General features: G+C 43.6%; 1 protein-coding gene across 2 annotated transcripts in view; it reads left to right on the top strand.

Moving 5' to 3' along the window:
• The window catches only part of MACROH2A1 (macroH2A.1 histone), a 203755-nt gene that overhangs the window by 80212 nt on the left and 96153 nt on the right, over nucleotides 1-27390 (top strand). Inside the window, exon 6 of one of the 2 annotated variants that reach the window (XM_073620820.1) lies at nucleotides 25602-25701. The exons of the other annotated variant lie outside the window; for it this stretch is intronic. Coding sequence (XP_073476921.1) covers nucleotides 25602-25701 — 100 coding nt within the window. The remainder of the gene's footprint in view (nucleotides 1-25601; nucleotides 25702-27390) is intronic. 2 annotated transcript variants of the gene reach the window in all.

Genomic DNA, 27390 nt, shown 5'->3' with positions numbered 1-27390 from the left:
CTAACTTAATTTATACTACCCCCTTTTATAATGATATAGTCTGACATATTTAGGAAACCAAAATAGAGCACTTACTGTAGAAATATACAGTATTAGTATTAGGTACTGTATTAGTATTTAGGGTGAGGCCAGACAAGACATACTGAAAAGCGCTCAGGTATTTGTAAATCTTCAGAAATATCATCCAGTGATTTGCTGTTTAAAAGACTCATCTGACACAGGATACCTATAATTGTGTTGCTAGGGTATAGATGGGATTTGTGTACCATCCCACACACTCTTCATATACACAGAGGTTAATGATATGATCAACATAGCCCTGAACTTCATACCTTGTGATGTGAAAATTGACACTGAGATAAGGTACTTATTTTGCACTGTAAATTGTTCTAATGTGTGCTGGCAATGATATTTATTCCTCCTCCTTTCACTAGTGAGGTACTGCGTGCACTACTGCTTTACCTTCTGGGTCAGTCTGACTTGCCTCTACTTATCATTGGAGACTTCAGTCAATAACCAGCTAAATTTTGCCCTTTGTAATAAGTCAGATTCCTCTGCAAAGCCAAGTGAATACCCCTTTGAGTAGACTTCTCTTATGCCGTGTAAACACAACCTGACTTTCCAGAAGAAAAGGTCTGACGGAATAATTCCGTCGGAAATTCTGATCGTGTGTGGGCTTCATCAGACTTTTTCTTTCTAAAATTCTGATGGACCTAGAAATAGAACATGTTTCAAATCTTCCCGACGGACTCAATTCCTATCTGGAAAACCGTTCGTCTGTATGCTAGTCTGACGGACCAAAAACGACGCAAGGGCAGCTATTGGCTACTGGCTATTGAACTTCCTTTTTCTAGTCCCATCGTACGTCATCGCGTTCTAAACTAACGGACTTTGGTGTGATCGTGTGTAGGAAAGACTGTCAGAGTCTACTCTGAGTTAAAGTCCGGTTGTGTGTACGCAGCATTAGTATTTCCATCAAATCCTGGCTATCCCAAACCTGCCTGCTGCCATCTATGTAACAAATAGTTCATCAATGTTATGCATTTATTAAGTGTACAAAATAAGTTCATCTGCTCACCTACAAGTCCCAGCATCCCATCAAACGATATTAAAATAAGATGATTGAGAAGAGAGCGAGAGAGTAATCACATCCTTCTTTACAGTATATCCACAGTCTCGATTGAGTCCCTGGTTCCCCTCCCTAAATATCCCATCATGGCCTTATTTACGCCATGTGACATCTCAATGGCATGGACTCATGTGTCAATCATGCTCAGAATCCCCGAAGAGACAGCGCATGTCCCTCAAACCCAGAAGCACAGGGTGATGTACCATGACCCTCTTTCTCCCAGGAAACACCCACCACCACCACCTTCATTGGCTCACAACAGACATTGACCCATGTGAAGGAGGGAGAGCAAAAATCCAGAACCCCATGGGTGGGGGAGGCTGACATGAAAGGAGCTGCAGCTAAATAGTTACAGCCTTATATGCAGATGATGTAAACCCCTTTTGACATCCAGTATTCACTTTCGTAGGCAATTCCCCAGCAAGCATTCCCAAATCTGCTACCTGTATTTATACATTTTAAACATAAGATCAAATAGCGACATTAGAAAACAGTAAAGCAAGACAACTATAGCACCATGCAGTTATTGTATAAGCAACATATTGTTACAAATTACCACATAGGCTCCCTCAATAACAATAATTTAATGCAGTTCATTCTCTTTTTATTGTACATCTAAAGCCATGTACACATGTACCAAAAGTCGGCTGGTTGAGCAGGAACTGTCTGACTTTCAGTATGTGTGTACTCCTCTCTTACGACCAGCTTTCATGCACGAAAACTAGCATTTAATCGTTGCATGCAGCTAATGGCTGCAATGCTGATCGGTTTATTTTGACAGGTGGGGGAGTTCCCGCCGTCAGAATGCAATATACAATAGCGTGGCAGGGAATATCCCTGCATCCACGTCAATTATGTGGGTGCGGGGATCTGTAGTTTTTTTGATTTTTTTTTTTTTTTTCAATCCACTGGTCAAACGGAAAAAAAAAAAAACTTCATGTATACCCTGCTTAAGTGGACAAATTTATTTCAGAAATCCATCTACATGTATATTAACCGCTTGCCGACCAGCCGTTGCAGTTATACTGCGGCAGGTTGGCTCGGCTGCGCGAATCGCCGTAGCTTTATGTCCCTTTTATGTCCCTTGTAGCAGGTGCGTTGCCGGCGACCACGATGGCCACTTGCTCCACAGAGAGCCAGAACGGGGATCTGTCAATATAAACAAACAGATCCCAGTTCTGACAGGGGAGTAGAAAGAGATCGTCTGTTCCTAGTGATCAGGAACAGCAATCTCTCTGTACTCCCGGTCAGTACACTCCCCCCCACAGTTGTAAACACCTACCTAGTGAACACTTAACACCTTGATCGCCCCCTAGTGTTAACCCCTTCCCTGCCAGTGCCATTTATACGGCGATCAGTAGCTCTGATCACTAATAATGTCACTGGTCCCAAAAAAATGTCAAAAGGGTCCGATCTGTCCGCCGCACTATCGCAGTCCAGCTAAAAATAGCTGATCACCGCCATTACTAATAATAAAAAATAAAAATGCCATAAATATATCCCCTAGTTTGTAGACGCTAACATTTTTGCACAAACCAATCAATATACACTTATTGCGTTTTTTTTTTTTTTTGCTTTCTTTACCAAAAATATGTAGAATACATTTTGGCCTAAACTGTTGAAGAAATTAGTTTTTTTTTTAACTTTTTTTGGAGGGGGATATTTATTATAGCAAAAAGTCAAAAATATAGTGGGGTTTTTTTTCAAAATTGTCGGTCTTTTTTTGTTTATAGCGCAAAAAATTTAAACCGCAGAGGTGATCAAATACCACTAAAAGAAAGCTCTATTAGTGGGGAAAAAAAGGACATAAAATTTTGTTTGTTTACAGTGTCGCATGACCGCGCAATTGTCAGTCAAATCGACGTACTGCTCTATCGCAAAAAAATGCCCTGGTCGTTAACCACTTGCCGCCCGCCATATAGGAAAATGACGACGGCAAAGTGGTTTCGATATCCTGACCGGATGTCATATTATGTCGCACGGATGTCAAGACGCTGCATGCCCCCGAGGGCACGCATCGTGGCGATCGTTGTTGTGGTGTGTCAGTCTGACACACCGCAACATCGATCTAGGTAAAGAGTCTCTGTCCAATCACGGCTGATCACAGTGTAAACAGGAAGGGCCGTTGATCGGCTTTTCCTCACTCGCGTCTGTCAGACATGAGTAGAGGAGAGCCGATCGGCTGCTCCTCTGACAGGGGGGGGGGTCTGTGCTGATTGATTATCAGCGCAGCCCCCCCCACGGAAGCCCACACTGGACCACCAGGGACACCACAAGGACCACCAGGGATGCCGATTGATGCCCACAATGGATGTCAATCAGTGCCCACAATGGGCATCACTGATTGGCAGGCATTATTGTTTGGCACTGATTGGCATCCATCAGTACCATCTATTAGTTTACATCAGTGCCCATCCGTGCCACCTATTGGTGCCCATCCGTGCCACCCATCAGTGCCCATCCATGCCACCCATCAGTGCCCATCCGTGCCGCCTATCAGTGCCCATCCGTGCCGCCTATGTGTACCCATCAGTGCTGCATATCAGTGCCGCCTTATCAGTGTCCATCAGTGCAGCCCCATCAGTGCCCATCAGTGAAGGAGAAAACTTACTTATTTACAAAGTTTTGTAACAGAAACAAAAAAAAACATTTTTTTTTAAATTTTTCGGACTTTTTTTTATTTGTTTAGCAGAAAATAAAAATCACAGAGGTGATTAAATACCACCAAAAGAAAGCTCTATTTGTGGGAACAAAATTCTAAAAATTTAATTTAGGTACAGTGTAGCATGACCGCGCAATTGTTATTCAAAGTGCGACAGCGCTGAAAGCTGAAAATTGGGTAGGAAGGTGTATAAGTGCCCTGTATTGAAGTGGTTAAGGGGGTAAATCCTCCTGGGGCTGAAGTGTTTTAACTGGTACATACAATCATTTCACGCCAAACCAACAACCCTCACTGTGTCACAGTCCATATAATATTGAGGTCAAAATGTTACACTGTTAGGTAGCATTTATATACAATTTTCCTGTTAATAGTAGTCTCACTTTTCAGTAGATACTTATGTCTTTGGATCACACTAAGTTTCTGTGATGTTATATAAAAATATCGATATCTACTGAGCAGTTCGTGTCAGCCTCCCCTGTCCATCCCCCTGGATGTAAGTATTTGGCCTCTCTCCAGCATCAGCCATGATCTGGACCAGCTGTGCATGGCAACCATTCAGCGCCTGTCTATATTTTTCAATGCTCATATTAAGCTCACATCAATCATCTGTCATTAAGGGTATTGAATGTGTATTCTCTCTCTCTCTCTCTCTCTCTCTCTCTCTCTCTCTCTATTTACAAGTGCTCAGTGTAAATGAGTACACCCCTTTTGAAAAGTACCATTTTAATCAATATCTCAATGAACACCAGAACAATTTCCAATATTTTGACAAAACTGAGTTTTATAGGATATGTGTTTAGCTCATTACATGAAAGTAAGGTTAATAATATAACTTAGATTACAAAATCTTCAGTTTTACTTAAGTTAGTTGATGCAAAAATGAATACACCCCACAACAAAACTACTACATCTAGTATTTTGTATGACCTCCATGATTTTAAAAGGACAGCACTAAGTCTTCTAGGCATGGAATGAACAAGTTGGTGACATACAGTATCTCACAAAAGTGAGTACACCCCTCACATTTTTGTAAATATTTTATTCTATCTTTTCATGTGACAACACTGAAGAAATGATACTTTGCTACAATGTAAAGTAGTGAGTGTACAGCTTGTATAACAATGTAAATTTGCTGCCCCCTCAAAATAACTCAATACACAGCCATTAATGTCTAAACCGTTGGCAACAAAAGTGAGTACACCCTTAATTGGACCCAATTAGCTATTTTCCCTCCCCGGTGTCATGTGACTCATTAATGTAACAAGGTCTCCAAACAATGGTCGCAGCTCCCCAACTCAGACCAGATGAGGGGGAACATATAAAAACAATGGGTAAGCGCTGATCCAAAGGGTCAAAAATATGTATGTAGTCCCAAATTAATTGAAATTCTTTATTGGCAAGGTAACAAAAGATGATGAACTGCCAAAAAAAGGTACTAAATCCAGAGCAGTAATAAATATAGAGTTAAAAAAAAAATAAGTGTTGAAGAAAAGGGAACTTGCTGTGACATACACAACACTTAACTGTGCAGGTGTTTAGGGTCCAGGAGAGATGGAAGATGACTGTCCTGCCTCCAAGGATGAGAAGACACCGGAGGTGTAGTGGAGCCTGGGGATGCTTAGTGGAAAGACTGGAAAGGAGTGTCAGGGGCGAGGGGCTATCCACTAGCCTCAAGCCACACAGTGCAGAACCACCAAAGATGGGACGGGGGGCCAGCCAGCAGGACTCAGTGTCCACTGGGGGAGGGAGCTGCAGCACAGGCACAGCTATGGTGAGCCGTGGTCGGCGGGGATGCCCTCCGCGGCTCGACTTCCAGACGCTGTAGTCACCTGACCGGTCGCATCACACGCTGGCTAGTGTCGAGCTTCGGCAGATTCCAGCAGCGATCCCACGTTTAGAAGCCATTGTACGGAGGCTGAGATCATATGGTCTCAGCGTCATTACTGGACAGTGATAGGCTCCAGCGGACTCCAACAACGGACAGCACAGTCAGGAAGCCAGGGGGGAGGGAAATATCAAAGAAGAGATGCCAGGGTCTTGAACAGTGTAGAGACAACATTTCAGCAATTAACCCCTTCCGCAGGTCACGTGTCAATATTATAAAAGGTCTCAGGTGTGAATGGGCAGCAGGTGTGTTAAATTTGGTGTTATCGCTTTCACTCTCTCATACTGGTCACTGGAAGTTCAACATGGCACCTCATGGCAAAGAACTCTGAGGATCTAAAAAAAAAGGAATTATTGCTCTACATAAAGATGGCCTAGGCTATAAGAAGATTGCCAAGACCCTGAAACTGAGCTGCAGCATGGTGGCCAAGACCATACAGCGGTTTAACAGGAGAGGGTCCACTCAGAACAGTCCTCTCCATGGTCGACCAAAGAAGTTGGGTGCACGTGCTCAGCGTCATATCCAGAGGTTGTCTTTGGGAAATAGACGTATGAGTGCTGCCAGCATTGCTGCAGAGGTTGAAGGGGTGGGGGGTCAGCCTGTCAGTGCTCAGACCATACATCACACACTGCATCAAATTGCTCTGCATGACTGTCATCCCAGAAGGAAGCCTCTTCTAAAGATGATGTACAAGAAAGCCCCCAAACAGTTTGCTGAAGACAAGCAGACTTAGGACATGAATAACTGGAAACATGTCCTGTAGTCTGATGAGACCAAGATAAACTTTTTTTGGTTCAGATGGTGTCAAGCGTGTGTGTGGCGGCAACCAGGTGAGGAGTACAAAGACAAGTGTGTCTTGCCTACATCAAACATGGTGGTGGGAGTGTCATGGCCTGGGGCTGCATGAGTGCTGCCGGCACTGGGGACAGTTCATTGAGGGAACCATGAATGCCAACATGTGATGTGACATACGGAAGCAGAGCATGATCCCCCTCCCTTCGGAGACTGGTCTGCAGGATTGTAATCCAACATAACGACCCCAAACACACCTCTTAGACAACCACTGCCTTGCTAAAGAAGCTGAGGGTAAAGGTGATGGACTGGCTAAGCATGTCTCCAGACCTAAACCCTATTGAGCGTCTGTGGGGCATTCCCAAGCAGAAGGTGGAGGAGCGCAAGGTTTCTAACATCCACCAGCTCCATGATGTTGTCATGGAGGAGTGGAAGAGGACTCCATTGGCAACCTGTGAAGCTGTGGTGAACTCCATGCCCAAGAGGATTAAGGCAGTGCTGGAAAATAATGGTGGTCACACAAAATATTGAAACTTTGGGCCCAATTTGAACATTTTCACTTAGGGGTATACTCACTTTTGTTGCCAGCGGTTTAGACATTAATGGCTGTGTGTAGAGTTATTGAGGGGATGGCAAATTTACACTGTAATACAAGCTGTACACTCACTACTTTACATTGTAGAAAAGTGTCATTTCTTCAGTGTTGTCACTTGAAAAAATATAATAAAATATTTACACAGATGTGAGGAGTGTACTCACTTTTGTGAGACACTGTATTGCAACATCTATCTTTTTCCATTTTCAAGAATGACCTTTTTTAGAGTCTGGATACTGGATGGAGAGTGATGCTCAACTTGTCTCTTCAGAATTCCCCATAGGTGTTCGATTGAGTTCAGATCAGGAGACATACAGTACTTGGCAACTGAATCACTGTCACTCTGTTCTTCAGAAATGCAAGCGTGGCCTTAGATGTGTGTTTTAGATCATTGTCATGTTGGAAAAGTGCATGACGATCCAGGGCATGGAGTGATGGTAGCATCTTCTCTTTCAATATAGAGCAGTTACATCTGTGAATTCATGATACCATCAATGAAATGCAGCTCCCGGACACCAGCAGCACTCATGCAGTCCCACAGGACACTGCCACCACCATGTTTCACTGTAGGCACCATGCATTTTTCTTTGTACTCCTCACCTTTACAACGCCATATAGTTTTGAAGCCTTTAGTGTCAAAAACATTTATTTTGGTCTCTTCACTCTAGATTGCAAAGTCCCAGTAGTCTTTTTGTTCAGCATGGGCCCTGGCAAATTCTAGGTGGGTTTTTTTGTGCATGGGCTTTAGGAGAAGCTTCCTTTGTGAACAACACCCATGCAAGCCATTCCTTTGCTGTGTACGCCATGTTGTGTCACAGGAAGCTATCACCCTAGCTTGGCTTTCTGCTTTAGCTAACTGCAGTGAACTTGCATGGTGATTTTCTTTAACCCTTCTCATCAGAAGACTCTCCTGTCAAGGTGTTAACTTTCATGGATGACCTGGACATCTCTCTGAGAAGGTTAAAGTTCCATCTTTGTTTAATTCATCTTATGCTACAGTATTCTGACTGATAAGTAAAGCTTTTCTGATCTTCTTGTAGCCTTCACCTTAGTTGTGTAAAGAAATTATTTTCTTTCTCAGGCCTTGTGACGTTTCTCTACAATGTGGTGCCATTGCTGACAGCATGAAATGGGAAGGGGTTTTCTTTAACCATTTGCCGACCAGCCACTGCCATTATAGTGCGACAGGTTGGCACGATTCCGCAAACCGCCATAGCTGTACGTCGGCTCCATTAAGTGGGATAGCAGGCGAGCGCACGCCCGCTGCATTGCGAGGTTGCCGATGCTCGTGGCTGGCGGGCAGGCGTGGCAGAACAGGGACGTGTGTGTGTAAACACACAAATCCCTGTTCTGTGAGAAGAGAGGCAGATCGTGAGTTCCTAATAGCTAGGAACCACGATCTGTCATTCCCTATATTCAGTCCCCACTCCCCACAGTTAGAACACTTAGTCAACCCCTTGATCGCCCTCTAGTGTTAACCCTTTCCCTGCCAGTGACATTTACAAAGTAATCAGTGGATTTTTATAGCACTTATCGCTGTATAATTATCAGTGGTTTCAAAAATGTGTCAAAAGTGTCTGTGTCCGCCATAATGTTGCAGTCCCGATTAAAATTCGCAGATCGCCGCCATTACTAGTAAAAAAAATAATAATAATAAAAATGCCATAAATTCCCTATTTTGTAGACGCTATAACTTTTGCGCAAACCAATCAATATACAGTATCTCACAAAAGTGAGTATACCCCTTACATATTTGTAAATATTTTATTAAATCTTTTAATGTGACAACACTGAAGAAATGACACTTTGCTACAATGTAAAGTAGTGAGTGTACAGCTTGTATAAGAGTGTAAATTTGCTGTCCCCTCAAAATAACTCAACACACAGCCATTACCGTCTAAACCGCTGGCAACAAAAGTTAGTACGCCCCTAAGTGAAAATGTCCAAATTGGGCCCAATCAGCCATTTTCCCTCCCCGGTGTCATGTGACTCGTTAGTGTTACAAGGTCTCAGGTGTGAATGGGGAGCAGGTGTGTTAAATGTGGTGTTATTGCTCTCACTCTCTCATACTGGTCACTTGAAGTTCAACATGGCACCTCATGGCAAAGAACTCTCTGAGGATCTGAAAAAAGGAATTGTTGCTCTACATAAAGATGGCCTAGACTATAAGAAGATTGCCAAGACCCTGAAACTGAGCTGCAGCATGGCAGCCAAGACCATACAGCAGTTCAACAGGACAGGTTCCACTCAGAACAGGCCTTGCCATGGTCGACCAATGAAGTTGAGGGCAGGTGCTCAGCGTCATATCCAGAGGTTGTCTTTCGGAAATAGATGTATGAGTGCTACCAGCATTGCTGCAGAGGTTGAAGGGGTGTGGGGGGTCAACCTGTCAGTGCTCAGACCATATGCCACACACACTGCATCAAATTGATTTGCATGGATTTCATCCCAGAAGGAAGCCTTTTCTAAAGATGATGCACAAGAAAGCCCACAAACAGTTTGCTGAAGGCAAGCAGACTAATGGCATGGATTACTGGATTCATGTTCTGTGGTCTGATGAGACCAAGATAAACTTATTTGGTTCAGATGGTGTCAAGTGGAGTGTGGCAGCAACCAGGTGAGGAGTACAAAGACAAGTGTGTCTTGCATACAGTGAAGCATGGTGGTGGGAGTGTCATAGTCTGGGGCTGCATGAGTGCTGCCGGCACTGGGAAGCTACAGTCTATTGAGGGAACCATGAATGCCAACATGCAGTGACATACTGAAGAAGAGCATGATCCCCTCCCTTCGGAGACTGGGCCGCAGGGCAGTATTCCAACATAATGACCCCAAACACACCTCTAAGACGACCACTGCCTTGCTAAAGAAGCCGAGGGTAAAGGCGATTGCATGGCCAAGCATGTCTCCAGACCTAAACCTTATTGAGCATTTGTGGGGGATCCTCAAATGGAATGTGGAGGAGCGCAAGGTCCCTAACATCCACCAGCTCTGTGATGTCATCATGAACTTGTGAAACAGGACTCCAGTGGCAACCTGTGAAGCTCTGGTGAACTCCATGCCCAAGCGAGTTAAGGCAGTAATGAAAAATAATGGTGACCATGCCATAATATTGACACTTTGGGCCCAATTTGGACATTTTCACTTAGGGGTGTACTCACTTTTTTTTCCCAGCGGTTTAGACAATAATGGCTGTGTGTTGAGTTATTTTGAGGGGACAGCAAATTTACACTGTCATACAAGCTGTACACTCACTACTTTATATTGTAGCAAAGTGTCATTTCTTCCGTGTTGTCACATGAAAAGATAGAATAAAATATTTACAAAAATGCGAGGGGTGTACTCACTTTTGTGAGCTACTGTACACTTATTGCGATTTTTATTACCAAAAATCTGAAGAAGAATACATATCGACCCAAACTGAGGGAAAAAATTGATTTTTTTTTTTTTTTAAATTGGGGATATTATAGCAAAATGTACAAATTATTGTGTTTTTTTTTTTTTTTTTTCAAAATTGTTGCTCTTTGTTTATAGTGCAAAAAATCAAAAAATTAAAACTGCAGAGATGACCAAATACCACCAAAAGAAAGCTCTATTTGTGGGAAAAAAAAGGACGTCAATTTTGTTTGGGTACAGCATCGCACGACTGCGCAATTGTCAGTTAAAGTGACGCAGTGCCTAATCGCAAAAAATGGTCTTGTCATTGAGCAGCCAAATCTTCCGGGGCTGAAGTGGTTAAGTAACGCCCTTTTATAATCAACTGTCTGCTGGACACCTGTTTAATGAATAATTAGACTCACCTGTAGTTGAATTCTTGTTAAAGTGGAGGTCTGCCGAAAAAAAACATTAAAAGCCAGCAGCTACAAATATTGCAGCTGCCGACTTTTACTATATGGTCACTTACCTATCCAGGGAGCCCGCGATGTCGGCAGCCGAAGCCGATCTGTCATTCGGCTCTCGGCAGCTGCCACCGCCATCCTCGGTATGGGGATCAGGAAGTGAAGCCGTGCGGCTTCACTTCCTGGTTCCCTACTGCGCATGCGCGAGTCGCGCTGCACGTCCTCACTGGTCCCTGCTGTCTTCTGGGACCTGTGTGTCTCCCAGAAGACAGCAGGGGAGGACAGAGTAGGTGCTGGAAGTGGCGTAGGTCACCGCGGTGATCTATGCTAGGAAATGGGAGCAAATACCTGTATTAGACAGGTATCTGCTCCCTCCTCCCCCCTGAAAGGTATAACAAAAAGCACAGCGCTGGATATAAATGCAAAAATACAACAAAAATTGATATTACTATTAAAGCACCAACAACTTTCATATGTGATAAAAGAAAAAAATAGAAATGAACAATAACATGAATGCTTCACTATAGTGATATATATGCGTGAACAATAACATGAATGCTTCACTATAGTGATATATATGCGTGACTATTCCCAGTTTTTTATCCACACATTTAGAAAAAAGTCCAAAGATACAAAAATTATGTCAAAACAAATGTCCAAAAAAGCAATTAAATGTGACTTTGAATAATAAATCCGTGACTGTTACCGTGTTGAAATCCCGTCACCTGGTATAGATTGAAGGCTTACCAGATAGCCTCTGATCAGAGGCATAGAGCTAACAGCTTGGGGTTTGCCCTCCACAGCGGCTGGAACTTTAGCTGGGATGATGGATGTAGATCCACAAACGATCGCCACAGGCTTCCAGACAGCGGTACAATCAGGGAAGAGAGCTCTCACCGATATGGAAGTGTTTAAAAGAAAAGAGAAAACTCCAATGGTGTAGAACGTTTTATCTCTTGTTTATTAAAAGTCGCCTCACTGGCATCCATAAAAACACTTTTCCTTGCAAGGAACCAATACAGCTTTAAAACGAAACTCCGCGCATGCGCCGTCGGTACGAGCGTGTCTATCCTACGGCCGTTTAGTCAGAAATGACATCATCAGGGGCACGCCCGCACGTCTGCGCATGCGCCTTATATATCCGAGCGGCAAAACGAAAAAGTTCAGCCATTGGTAACACTAGGTAGGTGTTAAAGCTGCAAACAATTACCATTCCAGGGGGATGGCAATTACACACACACCTGCTTTTTAACCTTTACAATTAAAACTCCATAGAGTCATCATGGTGCCATCTTGTGGACAAACTTGATATTACTTCAGAGCAATGGATCCTGACCCTGAAAGGTGCCAAATGTGACACGAGCAATGGATCCTGACCCTGAAAGGTGCCAAATGTGACACTAGGGGGGGGGGGATTCCAAAAAGTGGAAGTTCCATTTTTGGGTGGAACTCCACTTTAATTAGGATTTTTTGACTAAAATGTATTTTTCATTGGGGTGTATTCATTTTTTGCATCGTGGTCTTGAATGAATTTGTTAGGAAAAATACTTGTGTGTGTGTGTGTGTGTGCAAATCTTGGTTGCAATCAATGGCCCATAGAAAATGTTGATTCCGAAAGGAAAGGAAAGTTTTTCTGATCTGTTGGGGGTGTACTCATTTATGCTGAGCTGTGTGTGTGTGTGTGTGTATATATATACAGTGGGGACGGAAAGTATTCAGACCCCCTTAAATATTTCACTCTTTGTTATATTGCAGCCATTTGCTAAAATCATTTAAGTTAATTTTTTTCCTCATTAATGTACACACAGCACCCCGTATTGACAGAAAAACACAGAATTGTTGACATTTTTGCAGATTTATTAAAAAAGAAAAACTGAAATATCACATGGTCCTAAGTATTCATACCCTTTGCTCAGTATTTAGTAGAAGCACCCTTTAGATCTAATACAGCCATGAGTCTTTTTATGAAAGATACAACAAGTTTTTCACACCTGGATTTGGGGATCCTCTGCCATTCTTCCTTGCAGATCCTCTCCAGTTCTGTCAGGTTGGATGGTAAATGTTGGTGGACAGCCATTTTTAGGTCTCTCCAGAGATGCTCAATTGGGTTTAAGTCAGGGCTCTGGCTGGGCCATTCAAGAACAGTCACAGAGTTGTGAAGCCACTCCTTCGTTATTTTAGCTGTGTGCTTAGGGTCATTGTCTTGTTGGAAGGTAAACCTTCGGCCCAGTCTGAGGTCCTGAGCACTCTGGAGAAGGTTTTCGTCCAGGAGATCCCTGTACTTGGCCGCATTCATATTTCCCTCGATTGCAACCAGTTGTCCTGTCCCTGCAGCTGAAAAACACCCCCACAGCATGATGCTGCCACCACCATGCTTCACTGTTGGGACTGTATTGGCCGGTTGATGAGCAGTGCCTGGTTTTCTCCACACATACCGCTTAGAATTAAGGCCAAAAAAGTTCTATCTTGGTCTCATCAGACCAGAGAATCTTATTTATCACCATCTTGGAATCCTTCAGATGTTTTTTTAACAAACTCCATGCGGGCCTTCATGTGTCTTGCACTGAGGAGAGGCTTCCGTCGGGCCACTCTGTCATAAAGCCCCGATCGGTGGAGGGCTGCAGTGATGGTTGACTTTCTACAACTTTCTCCCATCTCCCGACTGCATCTCTGGAGCTCAGCCACAGTGATCTTTGGGTTCTTCTTTACCTCTCTCACCAAGGCTCTTCTCCCCCGATAGCTCAGTTTGGCCTGACAGCCAGCTCTAGGAAGGGTTCTGGTCGTCCCAAACGTCTTCCATTTAAGGATTATGGAGGCCACTGTGCTCTTAGGAACCTTAAGTGCAGCAGAAATTTTTTTGTAACCTTGGCCAGATCTGTGCCTTGCCACAATTCTGTCTCTGGGCTCTTCAGGCAGTTCCTTTGTTCTCATGATTCTCATTTGCTCTGACATGCACTGTGAGCTGTAAGGTCTTATATAGACAGGTGTGTGGCTTTCCTAATCAAGTCCAATCAGTATAATCAAACACAGCTGGACTCAAATGAAGGTGTAGAACCATCTCAAGGATGATTAGAAGAAATGGACATCACCTGAGTTAAATATATGAGTGTCACAGCAAAGGGTCTGAATACTTAGGGCCATGTGATATTTCAGCTTTTCTTTTTTAATGAATCTGCAAAAATGTCAACAATTCTGTGTTTTTCTGTCAATATGGGGTGCTGTGTGTACATTAATGAGGAAAAAAAATGAACTTAAATGATTTTAGCAAATGGCTGCAATATAACAAAGAGTGAAATATATATAATAATCTATCTATATCTATATATTATGCTATGCATGTCGCAGGGGTGCGCAAAGACATGCAGTCTTAGCCTTTCTGAAGGGAAGAGTTTGGGGCATGTAATATAATTATTTGCATTTATAATAGAAGCAGTATACAGAGGAGAACTGCATGGTGAGTTCTAAAGCAGAGCTGAAGTTGCTGAGTGGCTGCACTAGGCTGGCTGGCCAATGGTTGCTGAGCAGAGCTGAAGGTGCTGAGTGTATGCACTGTTTGACAAATTACAGACACAGGACGGTCCTCTACTTTAACCGCTTCATATCCGCGCTATTGCCAAATGACGGCAACAGCGCGGATCTACAGTGCACGAGCGGCCTGCGCGCCCCCTGCATCAGCGCATATCAATGAAGGAGAAAAATTACCTGTTTGCAAAATTTTATAACAAACTATGAAACATGATTTTTTTTTTTTTTCAAAATTTTCCATCTTTTTTCATTTGTTTAGCAAAAAATAAAAATCCCAGCTGTGATCAAATACCACCAAAAGAAAGCTCTATTTGTGGGGAAAAAATGATAAAAATGTCATTTGGGTACAGTGTTGTATGACCGCGCAATTGTCATTCAAAGTGCGACATCGATGAAAGCTGAAAATTGGTCTGGCCAGGAGGGGGGTTTAAGTGCCCAGTAAGCAAGTGGTTAATTACTTTACTCCCTACAGCTGTTGAGCCAAGTGTGGGGCAAGATATATAGTGCTCTGAGTGGCTGTACTAGGCTGGCTGGCCTTGATTGCTGTCACAGGAGATGGAAAACAATAGTGCCGAGCTGTCATACTGGACTGTAATAGCTGACAAGCTGCTGAGTGCTGAACAAAGCAGGAGCAGCTGAGAAAGTGGAGCATGATATGAGTTGCAGGTCTAGCTGTTTTGCAACCGTAGTTCCTCCAGCCTGTGTATATTATGTGGGGGGATTGGCAGGGCGATGACTCCTCCATCGATCATCCCTGTTACATCCACCCCACTAGTAGCATAATGATTTTGCCATAGCGGAGGAGAAATGTTTTTCATTCATCGATCTGTGTCTGCCCAGAAAGAGGATTCATTAGTCAAATGGGGTGCTTAGACTTGGGCAAGGGAGGATGTATACAGCTTGCCCAGGCATGCCTAGTACTGGTAGCAATGGGCAATCCATAGGATCTGATGCTGCAACAGGGACTCAGACAGCAGGAAAGTGCAAGTGAGTGGCAGGAGCCTGTATGATGATATATATAGATATATATATATATCTATATATATCTATATATAGCATCAGAGGGGTGAACAGCCAGCTGGAAGACAGTTTAGTCAACTTAAATGGCCTTATTCTGCAAAAAAGCAGCAGAAAATTGACAGGCTTTGTCTTCATAGGCAGTTCAAACACAAAAACTCTTGTTAGCAGTATAAGACAGTCCTTTTAAAATATGCTCAGTGTCCCAGCCACAGCATATAACACAGTAAAGTCCCAATTCAGGCAAGCTCACCCAGCAGGATCAACTCAACTGATTGGTTGTCATGCACAGCTGCTCCAGATTCTGGTTGCTCTTGTTTTGGGAAATCCCCTTCAATGATTGTTGTGAGCCAAGGGAGGTGGTGCTGGGTGTGTCCTGGGAGAAATGGAGATGTGGTCTATCACTATGAAAATATTTCTAGGTTTGCGGGGGTTTCTCCTGTGTGGGCTCTTCAGGGATTTTGCACATGCTTGCCTCCACATTGCATAGTTGCCAACATTGTAAAAAAAATTTTAGGGACACTTTTTTTTGGCTGTAGGCGGAGTCTTGTTATGGGGGTGGGGCATGCATTTGTGGGCGTGGCACAGGGGAAAAGTAAAAATGTGGGGCGCTGCGGCAGATCCTACACAACAATGGAAATATGTGTATTCTAGAAAGTTTAACAATCAGCAGATAAAGATACTCCAAACACCTGGTGTTAGCACTTCAATCACCCCGGCACCATGGTTGTTTTGGTGTCAGGATGATTGAAGTGCATTATTTCTATTATTACATTGTAATATAAAATGAAATCATTCAACTCACCATAATGCTGAATCAGTGGGATCCCTGAGCGTGTCGCCTGCCACCAGCCGTCCGTCCTTGCATCAGGTGTCCCAGCAGAGTCCGTCCTTGCATCAGGTGCCCCCAGCGGAGCCCCCCTTACGTCAGATGTCCCCAGCGGAGCCCCCCCTTACTTCAGGTGTCCCCAGTGGAGCCCCTTCTTCAGGTGTCCCCAGCGTGGAGCCCCCCCTTACATCAGGTGTCCCCAGCGGAGCCTCCCTCACATCAAATATCCCCAGCGGAGCTCCTCCTCAGATCAGGAGTCCCCAGCGGAGCCCCCCTTTACATCAGGTGTCCCCAGCAGTGCCCCCCTTACATCAGATGTCCCCAGCGGAGCCCCCCCTTACATCAGATGTCCCCAGCGGAGCCTCCCTCACATCAGGAGTCCCCAACGGAGCCCCCTCACATCAGGAGTCCCCAGCAGAGCCCCCCTCACATCAGAAGTCCTCAGCGGAGCCCCCTCACATCAGAAGTCCCCAGCGGAGCCCCCCCTCACATCAGGAGTCCCCAGCGGAGCCCCCCCTCACATCAGGAGTCCCCAGCGGAGCCCCCCCTCACATCAGGAGTCCCCAGCGGAGCCCCCCCTCACATCAGGAGTCCCCAGCAGAGCCCCCCTCACATCAGGAGTCCCCAGCAGAGCCCCCCCTCACATCAGGAGTCCCCAGCGGAGCCCCCCCTCACATCAGGAGTCCCCAGCGGAGCCCCCCTTACATCAGGTTTCCGAGCGGAGCCCCCCTTACATCAGGTGTTCCCAACGGAGCCCCCCTTACATCAGATGTTCCCAACGGAGCCCCCCTTACATCAGATGTCCCCAGCGGAGCCCCCCCTAACATCAGGTGTCCCCAGCAGTGCCCCCCCTCACATCAGGTGTCCCGAGCGGAGCCCCCCTTACATCAGGTGTTCCGAGTGGAGCCCCCCTACATCAGGTGTCCCGAGCGGAGCCCCCCTTACATCAGGTGTTCCCAATGGAGCCCCCCTTACATCAGATGTCCCCAGCGGAGCCCCCCCTAACATCAGGTGTCCCCAGCAGTGCCCCCCCTAACAGGTGTCCACAGCAGAGCCCCCCCAACATCAGATGTCCCCAGCGGAGCCCCCCCAACATCAGATGTCCCCAGTGGTGCCCCCCCAACATCAGGTGTCCCCAGCGGTGCCCCCCCTAACATTAGGTGTCACCAGCGGTGCCCCCCTTACCTTTCCATAGCACACCGGCAGCGGGGCGGGTAGGCGAGGCGGTGCGGGGCGCAGGGTGGGCGGCGACGCAGGAGCTTCATCTACCCGCCCAGCCATTCCTGGTCTCCTTAAAAATGGCGGCCGGCGGAGACAATGTCTTCACCGGCCGCGGACCTCTAGCGGCGGCGGCGAAAATTCGTAAAAAACGGATTTCTCGGGACATTTCCCGGGAAACAATAAACTCGGGAAAAGAGTCCAAATCCCAGGAATGTCCCGGGAAATCCGGGACAGTTGGTAAGTATGACATTGTGGTAACATCACATACCAGAATTAAGGCATAAGGCTCACTTTTGGAGGTATATAGTAAGGGGAACTAGGAACTTGGCTCAGACTGTGGGCATATAGAAGAAGAATGTGATTACCCTCTCTCCTTCTTTCTCTCCCCAATCATCTTATTTTAATGCCTTTTGATGCAATGGTGGGACTTGTTAATAAGCAGATGAATTTTATATTTTGTACATCTAATGCATGACTAGCATTGATGATCTGGTAGCCAGGATGCCATGCAAATACCAATATAAATGCTCTCGTTTTGCTTGCAGTGAATAGTAGTTGTAATAGCACCATATGCATACAAGCAGTGTAGGTATAAAGATATAGAATACTAACACAAGTTTCTCCTGCATATTAAATATTCAAAATTTATATATATATATATATATATATATATATATATATATATATATATATATATATATATATATATATATAATATAATATAATATATATTTTTTTTTTATTCTATACTACTGTTGTAGAGAAGTATTAAAGCCTCCATGGGACTTCTCTTTTTCTTTATGCCCCTGCTTCCGTCCCTGAATATATATTTCAGTTCATCCATGAAATTCATTGAGAGTCAAATACCTCTGATCCACCACGTAATTATTAAATGCAATTGGCATTATAACCAAAATAAAATAGTTTTACGCAGCGCTTTACAATATAAAAGGGAGACAATACAGTTATAATACAATAAAATACAAGAGGATTAAGAGGGCCCTGCTCAGAATAGCTTACAATCTAATAGGGTGGGGCAGGTGGTACAAAAGGTTGTAACTGTGGGGAATGAGCTGGGGGAAGTGGTAGGAGATTAGTTGGAGACATGATAGGCTTTCCTGAAAAGATGAGTTTTCAGGGATCGCCTGAAGGTAGCAAGAGTAGGGGATAGCCGGATAGATGGAGGTAGCGAGTTCCAGAGGATGGGACAGGCTCTGGAGAAATCCTGGAGACGAGCATGGGAGGAGGAGATGAGAGAGCTTGAAAACAGGAGGTCTTGAGAAGAGCGGAGAGGACGATTTGGGTGATATTTAGAGACAAGATTGGTGATGTAGCTCGGGGCAGAGTTGTGAATGGCTTTGTATGTTGTGGTTAGTATTTTGAATTTAATTCGCTGGGTGATTGGGAGCCAGTGTAGGGATTGGAGTAGAGGGTTGGCAGACACTGAGCGGTTGGTAAGGTGGATAAGTCTGACAGCAGCATTCATGATAGACTGAAGAGGGGATAGCCTATGGAGAGGTAAACCAATGAGAAGGGAGTTGCAATAGTCAAGGCGAGAGATAGTGAGAGTGAATGAGGAGCTTGGTGGTTTCATTTGTTAAAAAGGGGCGAATTTTAGAGATGTTATGGAGGCGAATTCTACAAACTTTTGACAACGATTGGATTTGAGACTGAAATGACAAGTCAGAATCTAGGATTACACCTAGTACCCTGGCGTGAGGGGAGGGACTGATGGTTGCATTGTTGATTTTGATGGAAAAGTCATGGAGGGGGGCACAGGCAGGGGGGAATATTAATAGCTCAGTTTTAGAGAGATTTCGTTTAAGGAAGTGGTGCGACATCCATGCTGATATGTCAGTTAGTAAGTTAGTAATGCGAGAGGAGACTAAAGGAGTGAGGTGAGGAGTAGACAGATAGATTTGGGTGTCATCAGCGTATAAGTGGTATTGGAAGCCGTGGGCAGTTATTAAGTGACCAAGGGGCGAGCTGTAGATAGAGAAGAGAAGGGGTCCAAGAACCGAGCCTTGGGGGACCCCCACAGAAAGGGGCAATGGAGAGGAGGAGACAGAGTTGTAGGTGACACTGAAGGAGCGCTGTGATAAATAGGCAGAGAACCAGGATAGAGCGTAATCTCGGAGGCCAAGGGAATTTAGTTTATTGAGAAGGAGCGGGTGGTCAACAGTATCAAATGCTGCAGAGAGGTCAAGTAGTAGGAGTATGGAGTACAGGCTGTTGGCTGCTGGCATTAAGTGCTGGAGGGAGGGCTTTTCTGTGATTAAAGGTTTATAACAAGTGTGTATTGGAAGGTTTGTGTTTATATATTTTAAATGGCATTAGAAAAAAATGTATTGCTCTTCAATCTAAGCTCTATCTCTGAGGTCCATCAAAAGTTTGTTTTATCATTTGTGTATTACTTGGCAGTCTTTTTTTTTTTTTTTTTTTTGTAAAAGCAGAGTATTGCTTAGTCTAAAATTACTGCCGATGTAGAGTAATTAGACACACAGCAAGATTATATGAATATCAAATGTGTCCCTTTCTGTACAGATTGAGCTATTTTTCTTTGAATTAAAAGAAGTTGAAGTTATAAACCAGCTTATTCACATCCTGAACATTTTGTGTTAAAACTTTCTTCCTATCCCTAGTACATAAAGAAAAAACATTTTGCCGAACTCAGTATCTTTATAGATGGTGGGTTTGGTATAAAACAAACCCATCCAGGGTGTTATGATAATTGAATATTTACTTTAATAACGACACTGTTTCAAAACTAACTTATGTCACTTGTCTCAGTAATCTGCTGATATGCATTTTGTGTGTATCATTAGTGCAAATTAGTAATTTTTTTTCCTGACCATACTGTAATTTTATGTCCACTGACATAATGCACCTTAAGTTAGTTTAGCAGTAGAAATAATTTTGTAAGATCTCAAATGATTAGGATATGTCCGCCTTTGGTGGTAAAATTCGAACTCGAACTAAAAAACACACTTGATGTATTATACCAATAAATTAACTTTTACATATTTTTTGGTGAATTATATTAATAGATATTTTCCAAATAGGTCAATTGTATTATTGAATAAAATAAAAATAAAATAATATACAGTATATATATCTATACAACAGCCAACAGCCTCCCAAACCTTTATCTCTTGCTGAAAGCAAGGTCTGTGTAGCAGATAAAGATCTAACATATCCTGGTTCCAAAACGTTTCCTGTTAGAATGGGCCAGTCTTCAGTTATAGCTGGGAGGTTTGGGAGTCTGCTGGAGGTACAGAATGTACTCTAGAGGCCTACACATTATACCTGCAGCAGTTTGTCTCCTTTGAGCCCAATGGCAAGAACACTTAAAGCATAACTAAGGGGTTTGGAGTTAGTGAGCAGTTAGAACCTTTGTCAATTTTTTATTGCTGTGGTAAAAGCCACTCTCTCTAGCTATGCTTATCATCAATGTCATAGGGAATGAAAAAGAGGGTGTGATAGCCTCACCTGGGACAGAGGCTTTTGGAGGGGACTGAATGCTAGCCTCTTGCCTACTAATTGAGGGACCTGGCATTTGAGGGAGCTACAAGCATTTAGGAAGATATTCTGTTATGTAATGCAAAAGGACATTATTAAGGAGGCCATGATGGTCTCTGCTAGCTTGGGACTCAGTGGACAGATGTATGTGAAAGCAATGCTGATTAATGAGATCTGGAAAGCCTGGGTCTTTCTCCCAATAGTTTATTTAGTTTATTGTCTCATTTTGTTGTGTACTCTTTGCTGGGTCGTTTGGGGTGTTGCTGTATTCCAATGTTCTATTGTGTCTGTCTGCCTTGGATGTTATGGGATGTGTATGTAGATTAGCTGTGAGATTGGTGGGGGACGAATTCCTCCAACAACTCTCACTGCTGATTGGACAGTCTGCCCCGCCCAGAATGCAAAGGGGGAGATTGTCCAGAGTATTACCTGTGTACCTGTGATCTCAAATAAAACAGTCCATGTTCAGCAACCAAACGAGTGTTGTCCTGTTTTCTGGTTGTTGTAGTTGGAATATCTGATATCTATATTCAGACTGGGAGGAAGCGGTATTGTGACGAAAGCACTCAAGCGGAGTGTGTGACGTTTCATAACATTTTTGGCAAGTAGTGGGATGCTTCCTGCAGTTTGAGACATCCAAACCTCCACCTGGATCCAAGGTCCAGATAGCAGAAGAGGAGAGGTACAGATACCAGCCATCATGGAAGAGAAATTTGGAAGGAGGTTGCGAGATGCAATGCGATGCAGATACAGCACAGAGGACCAGTATCAGAGCAGGACCTGTTGGGATGGTATGATTCTATCCGCTGGGAACTCTGGAAGGAAGCGCTAGCCCATGAGCAATGACACCAGGGAACAGTTCTCTCCTCCTTCCAGGAAAAGTAGAAGAGAACAAGGAATGGATAAATCCGTCTTTTTATTCAAAATACAGGATCATGGGGTACACAAAACATGACTGTGGGGTGGTACAAGAATATCTGACACGTTTCGCACTTACATCAAGTGTTTACTCATAGCACTCATGTTTTGTGTACCCCATGATCCTGTATTTTGAATAAAAAGACGGATTTATCCATTCTGGTGTACGGCTGTCCAGGTCTTCTTGTTCTCTTCTACTTGCATCAGCATTTAGCCAGCACCTGGGACTCTTCTCTTCCTGGAGGTAATGAGACACAAGCACTCTGGTTTAAGCCCCTCTTTGAGCGGAGGATCCCACATCTTCCAGGAAAAGTACTGGTCGCAGTAAGAAGTGCGAATGGTGTTTTTGGGGGAACAACCGCATAAGGAATGGAAAGCTGAGTTAACCAGGCTGGTCCAGGTGGAGATGCGGTTGGATGAGAGCTACAGAGCCCTCCGCTGGTATGTTGCCCAAGTGTGCCCGTGGACAGTGGACGACACCCCAACAGAAGCCTTTGGATACGGCGGCAGCCTGGGACTGTTATTAGAGCGGCTGTCACAGGACCCTGACTTTGGGAGCGATTTTGAGTGGCATTTGGAAGAAATCTCGGAATGCAGAGAATAGATGCTGAATGTCTCTGAAGTTCCCAGGGCACTGGAAGATTTGGAGTTTCTAGCCAATCAGGAATGGGAGCTGGAGATTGCCTACAGACAGCTGCTAGATTCTGCTCAGCAACAAGTCTGGGCTCCCTTTGCCTGGGACTATCAGGAAATACCAGCTGACAACTCTGAAATCCTTGCTGAAGAGTCGGCAATGCGGCAGAGTAACAGTGTGCTTTGCCAACCTGCCCCCCCGCAGCTATGGACTCGGAGGTCTTATGGCGGATGCAGCAAATGCTGACTGACCTTGATGATCCTGTTTCTGCATGGGATGATCTTGGATGGAGGAATGCGTCTGTTCAGCAGCTGGATGAGGGTATGGGAGATGGAGCAGTCGGTTCATCTCTCCAGGCACAGACCACAGAATGTAGTGATTTGATTGACTTTTCTGCTGAGGAAGAACAACCAAGTGAGCCTCCAACAAAAGAGCTAGCATCAGGGCAGAACATCATGGAGCTCTGCCCAGCACCAACAGCAGCATCTGTGTAGTTGCAAGGAACTTCCACAGCTGAAGCACTGGCCACCAGACAGAGGGTCCAAGACCTCTGCCCCACATCTGTGGCAGTTCCGGAAGCTCAGGGTGAGAAGGTGATGGTCACTTCCCAGCAGCAGATCAGGATGCAGGGGGAGGAGGTAGAGGAGGTGTTCGTCGTCCCTCCCCAAAAGTTGGGCAGTTTGGAGAAAACAGTCTTTCCACCCCAGCAAAGATCCGTGCACCTGGGAGACAGTACCAGAGACGTGTCGTCCCAGCAGCCAGATGAGGGGATGGAAGAGGAAGCAGCCGGCTCACCTCCCCAATGGCAGCTACACAGTTTGGGAGTGCAGGAATCCAGCCTCCTGCCCCAACGGTTAACCAAAGCGGATGATGTGGAGTCCCCAGCAGAAGTACTGGCAACAGGGCAGAGTGCTACCAACCTCTGCCCAACACCGGCAACAACTAGGGAGTTCCAGGGAGCTGGGGCAGTCAGCCCCTCTCTTCAGCGACCAAGCTAATGTAGTAAAGCTTCTACTCCCAGCTGAATCACTGGCAACAGGGCAGAGCGTCGCTGACCTCTGCCTAGCACCTACAGTGTCTCTACAGCTTCAGGAAGCTGGGGTGATCGGCCCGTCTGCTCAGCAGCAGACCAAGCCCCAGAATGTTAAAAACCACCCAGCTGAAGATCTGGCAGCCAGACAGAGAGTCAGTGACCTCTGCCCCACACCAAATGATGACAATTATTCCTTGCAGCCAAGAATGGAGATCATGCAGACTGACTATGTGAGTTCACTCTGCCCGACTAACACATGTCCAGACCAGGTGGAGGTCGAATTTTGATGGGGGAGAAATGTGATAGACTCACCTGGGACAGAGGCTTTTGGAGGGGACTGAATGCTAATCTCTTGCCTACAGGCTATGGGCCCTGGCATTTGAGGGAGTTACAAGCATTTAGGAAGATATTCTGTTATGTAATGCAAAAGGACATTATTAAGGAGGCCATGATGGTCTCTGCCAGCTTGGGACTCAGTGGACAGATGTATGTGAAAGCAATGTTGATTAATGAGATCTGGAAAGCCTGGGTCTTTCTCCCAATAGTTTATTTAGTTTATTGTCTCATTTTGTTGTGTACTCTTTGCTGGGTCGTTTGGGGTGTTGCTGTATTCCAATGTTCTATTGTGTCTGTCTGCCTTGGATGTTCTGGGATGTGTATGTAGATTAGCTGTGAGATTGGTGGGGGCGAATTCCTCCAACAACTCTCACTGCTGATTGGACAGTCTACCCCGCCCCGAATGTAAAGAGGGGGGAATTGTCCAGAGTATTACCTGTGTACATGTGATCTCAAATAAAACAGTCCATGTTCAGCAACCAAATGAGTGTTGTCTTGTTTTCTGGTTGTTAGCAGTTGGAATATCTGATATCTATATTCAGACTGGGAGAAAACGGTATATGACGAAAGCACTCAAGCGGTGTGTGGGACGTTTTTTTACAGAGGGTAAATGTAAGGGGATTTCCCTCGTTTTCGAAATATATGCTCTAATTTCCTGTTGCGTTTACAGAACAGGAAGTGAATGGAAATATCCCAAATCAGACACAGATGGCAAAAAGGCATTGGTTTTAGCCTTCACCTACATTATTATTATTTTTTTTAATTATCTTTAGATATATTTTCGGGAAAATTGTTTCAGTTTAAAAGGTGTTATATATTATGTACAATATTGTGCAAAGATAAACCTTCAGTGATACAGAAAACCTCTTTAAGGTATGGCTTTCTGAAAATCGTATAAAAAGGGTACAATTTTGCCCCCTCATGTGACAACGCTCAGTCTTTGCTGTATAGATCACTAAGGCCCCAAGGATAATGAGGTGTGCGTACTTTACCCAGTCTCTGGAAGGTGTTTACAGGTGAGAGGGTGACAACTGTTCTTACAAAACCTTGAAGCAACTGACGGTATTCTCTTGCACCTTATGGTACATACTATACAGAATCGCTTTGTTTTCTCAAGTACAGTGGTGTAGCTTTCAGGAAGGTCACAAACTTGGATGTGCTGTTTAAAAGGGTGCATGGATCACAACATTGTGAGCAGAAGTATAAATCTATTGACAGGTAATATAATTTACATTCATTTGTTCAAACTTTAAGCAAAGATTAGCTTTAATCAAAATTTGGAAAGGAGGAAATGGAGATTTCATTTAGTTTCGTACAAATGTTATGTGGCCCTATCATAATTCATTTTAAAAAAGTGAAATTTTAGTATCGGGCAACAATTACTTGCTTCATATTTTATTAGCCATATGAATAATAGGGTGTTATGCATTTTTAGAAGTACAGGATTGTTGTGGGATACTGAAGGTGAAAGATGTGTGTTGCATTACTGGAAAATGTTACTGGTTAGCCATAGACATTACTCAGACTACTTACTAACTGCTACTGCTTTTATACTCCTTTGACATTTTATTTTTGACGATCCCGCATACAGCTCTATCGCTTATTCCTCTTTTGCTTCCTGACCTTTTCACACTGCACTACTATCTTCCCGCTCGTGCTTTTCTTTGCAGCTGAACCTCATTCACAGTGAGATCAGTAATTTAGCCGGATTTGAGGTGGAGGCTGTTATCAACCCTACCAATGCTGACATTGACCTTAAAGATGATATAGGTAAATGGGATGTGGTTTATATATCAGCCGACTGTTGAGTGATAATTATAAATTTTAAAAATGCAGAACAATAAATGCCTCAAATAAAAAAAAAAATTAAATAAAATAAGCAACTACATCCCCAGACTTTTGATGCCATTCGTTTATAATTATCTCTCACTGTTGGCTGCTTTTTACTTAGATTTTATTTTTACTTTTTCAGTATCTCTCAGAGGATAATCTCTCACTTTTGCACTTTTTGCATTGTTTAGATGCATGATCAAAAAAAAAAATGAGATTTCTAAATAATTCACACAACTAGTTGACTAATGTGATATCTGAAAAATAAAGATATTTAATAATAACCCTATTAGGGTTTTTAAAGCAAGCATTTACTAGCATTATCAAGGAAAGCAGATCATTTTAATTTAGTTTAATAGTGTATATTAAAATCATGTTTCGCACAGTACTTTTTACAGTTGAATTCTATATTACTTGGCTTGCATTCACATAAAATACTTTTGTTTTATTTACCTGTTTAATATTTTTTTTATACTGTTAATAGGTTTCCCACAGAATGTCAATCACTTTTGTTGATGTTTTGGAAGCTGTGGAAATGTTAGATCCCATTGGTCTCACTATTATCATTATGTTTGTTGCATGCCATGTAAATTTATATAAAGTACTCGTATAAACACCTAGAAATGTATTTTTTGTATAAGATCTATTTATTTCACACACAAACAGTTTTTACATGTAGCAAGCAAATTTAAGAAATTATCTTCTGATGAAACTGATAAATCATGTCTTAATATTTTCCTTTCCATTTCATTTGGCAAAGTTGGTTGTAGTTTGGAGAAAGTTTGACGGTCAGCGTCAACTTAAAGTTACGTAAACTCACACAACTGTCTTTACAAGGATATTATTAAAGAAACTAAAACTATCTTAATCAATAGTATGTAAAAACTATTGCTACTTTTTCCAGAAATGTATTTTTTAAGTCTTTCCTTGGCCTAGCAAGGTAAGGTGAGAGAATAATTTAAATTCAAAATTATTATTTTTTTTTTTTTTTTTTTTTTATAGTTAAAGTGGTTGTAAACCCTGACATATACCTAATGAAGTGATTGGCCTCAGGTGATACACAGAGATTAAACAAATCCTCCTACATAAGTTGTACCTTTCTATCTGCAGTCTTCTCTTCTTTACATCTGTTCAAAGTGCAGAATTTATCTGAGCTTTCATAAAGCAGGGGCTGGGAAGTTGAAATTACAATCTGCAAAGCTCAGTGAGGAGAACTCTGAGAGCTGATTGGAGGGAAGGGACACACCCCCTTCATGCAGGAACAGAGTTGAGGCTGTCAATCGCAGGCTGTGTGCTGGATATCCCTCCCCGTCACCTTTTTTCTCTTTTTGTCCGGAAAACTTGTCAGAAGTGACTCGTGCAGATAGCAGAGGAACGAGACAGCAGACAGAATTTACAATTTGTGCCCTGGATTGAGACAAGTACACATTATAGAGAGATATGCTTTGTACATATTTAATGTCTGAGGTGTACAACCATTTTAATGCATGAATTCAATTTTTCTAAAAAGTTTCTGCTTGTATAAAAAAGAAGATTATAAAAGTTACAACAATATGTATAAATTGTCAGGCTGGGTTATGTACAGTCCATCCTTAGGTTGAGATACTGGTGGGTACTGGTCCAACATCA

This window comes from Aquarana catesbeiana, linkage group LG03 (genome assembly GCF_042186555.1).
Source record: "Aquarana catesbeiana isolate 2022-GZ linkage group LG03, ASM4218655v1, whole genome shotgun sequence".
NCBI lineage: Eukaryota > Metazoa > Chordata > Amphibia > Anura > Ranidae > Aquarana > Aquarana catesbeiana.
The sequence above is the reverse complement of the archived record's forward strand: the minus strand, read 5'-3'. Positions and strand labels throughout refer to the sequence as shown.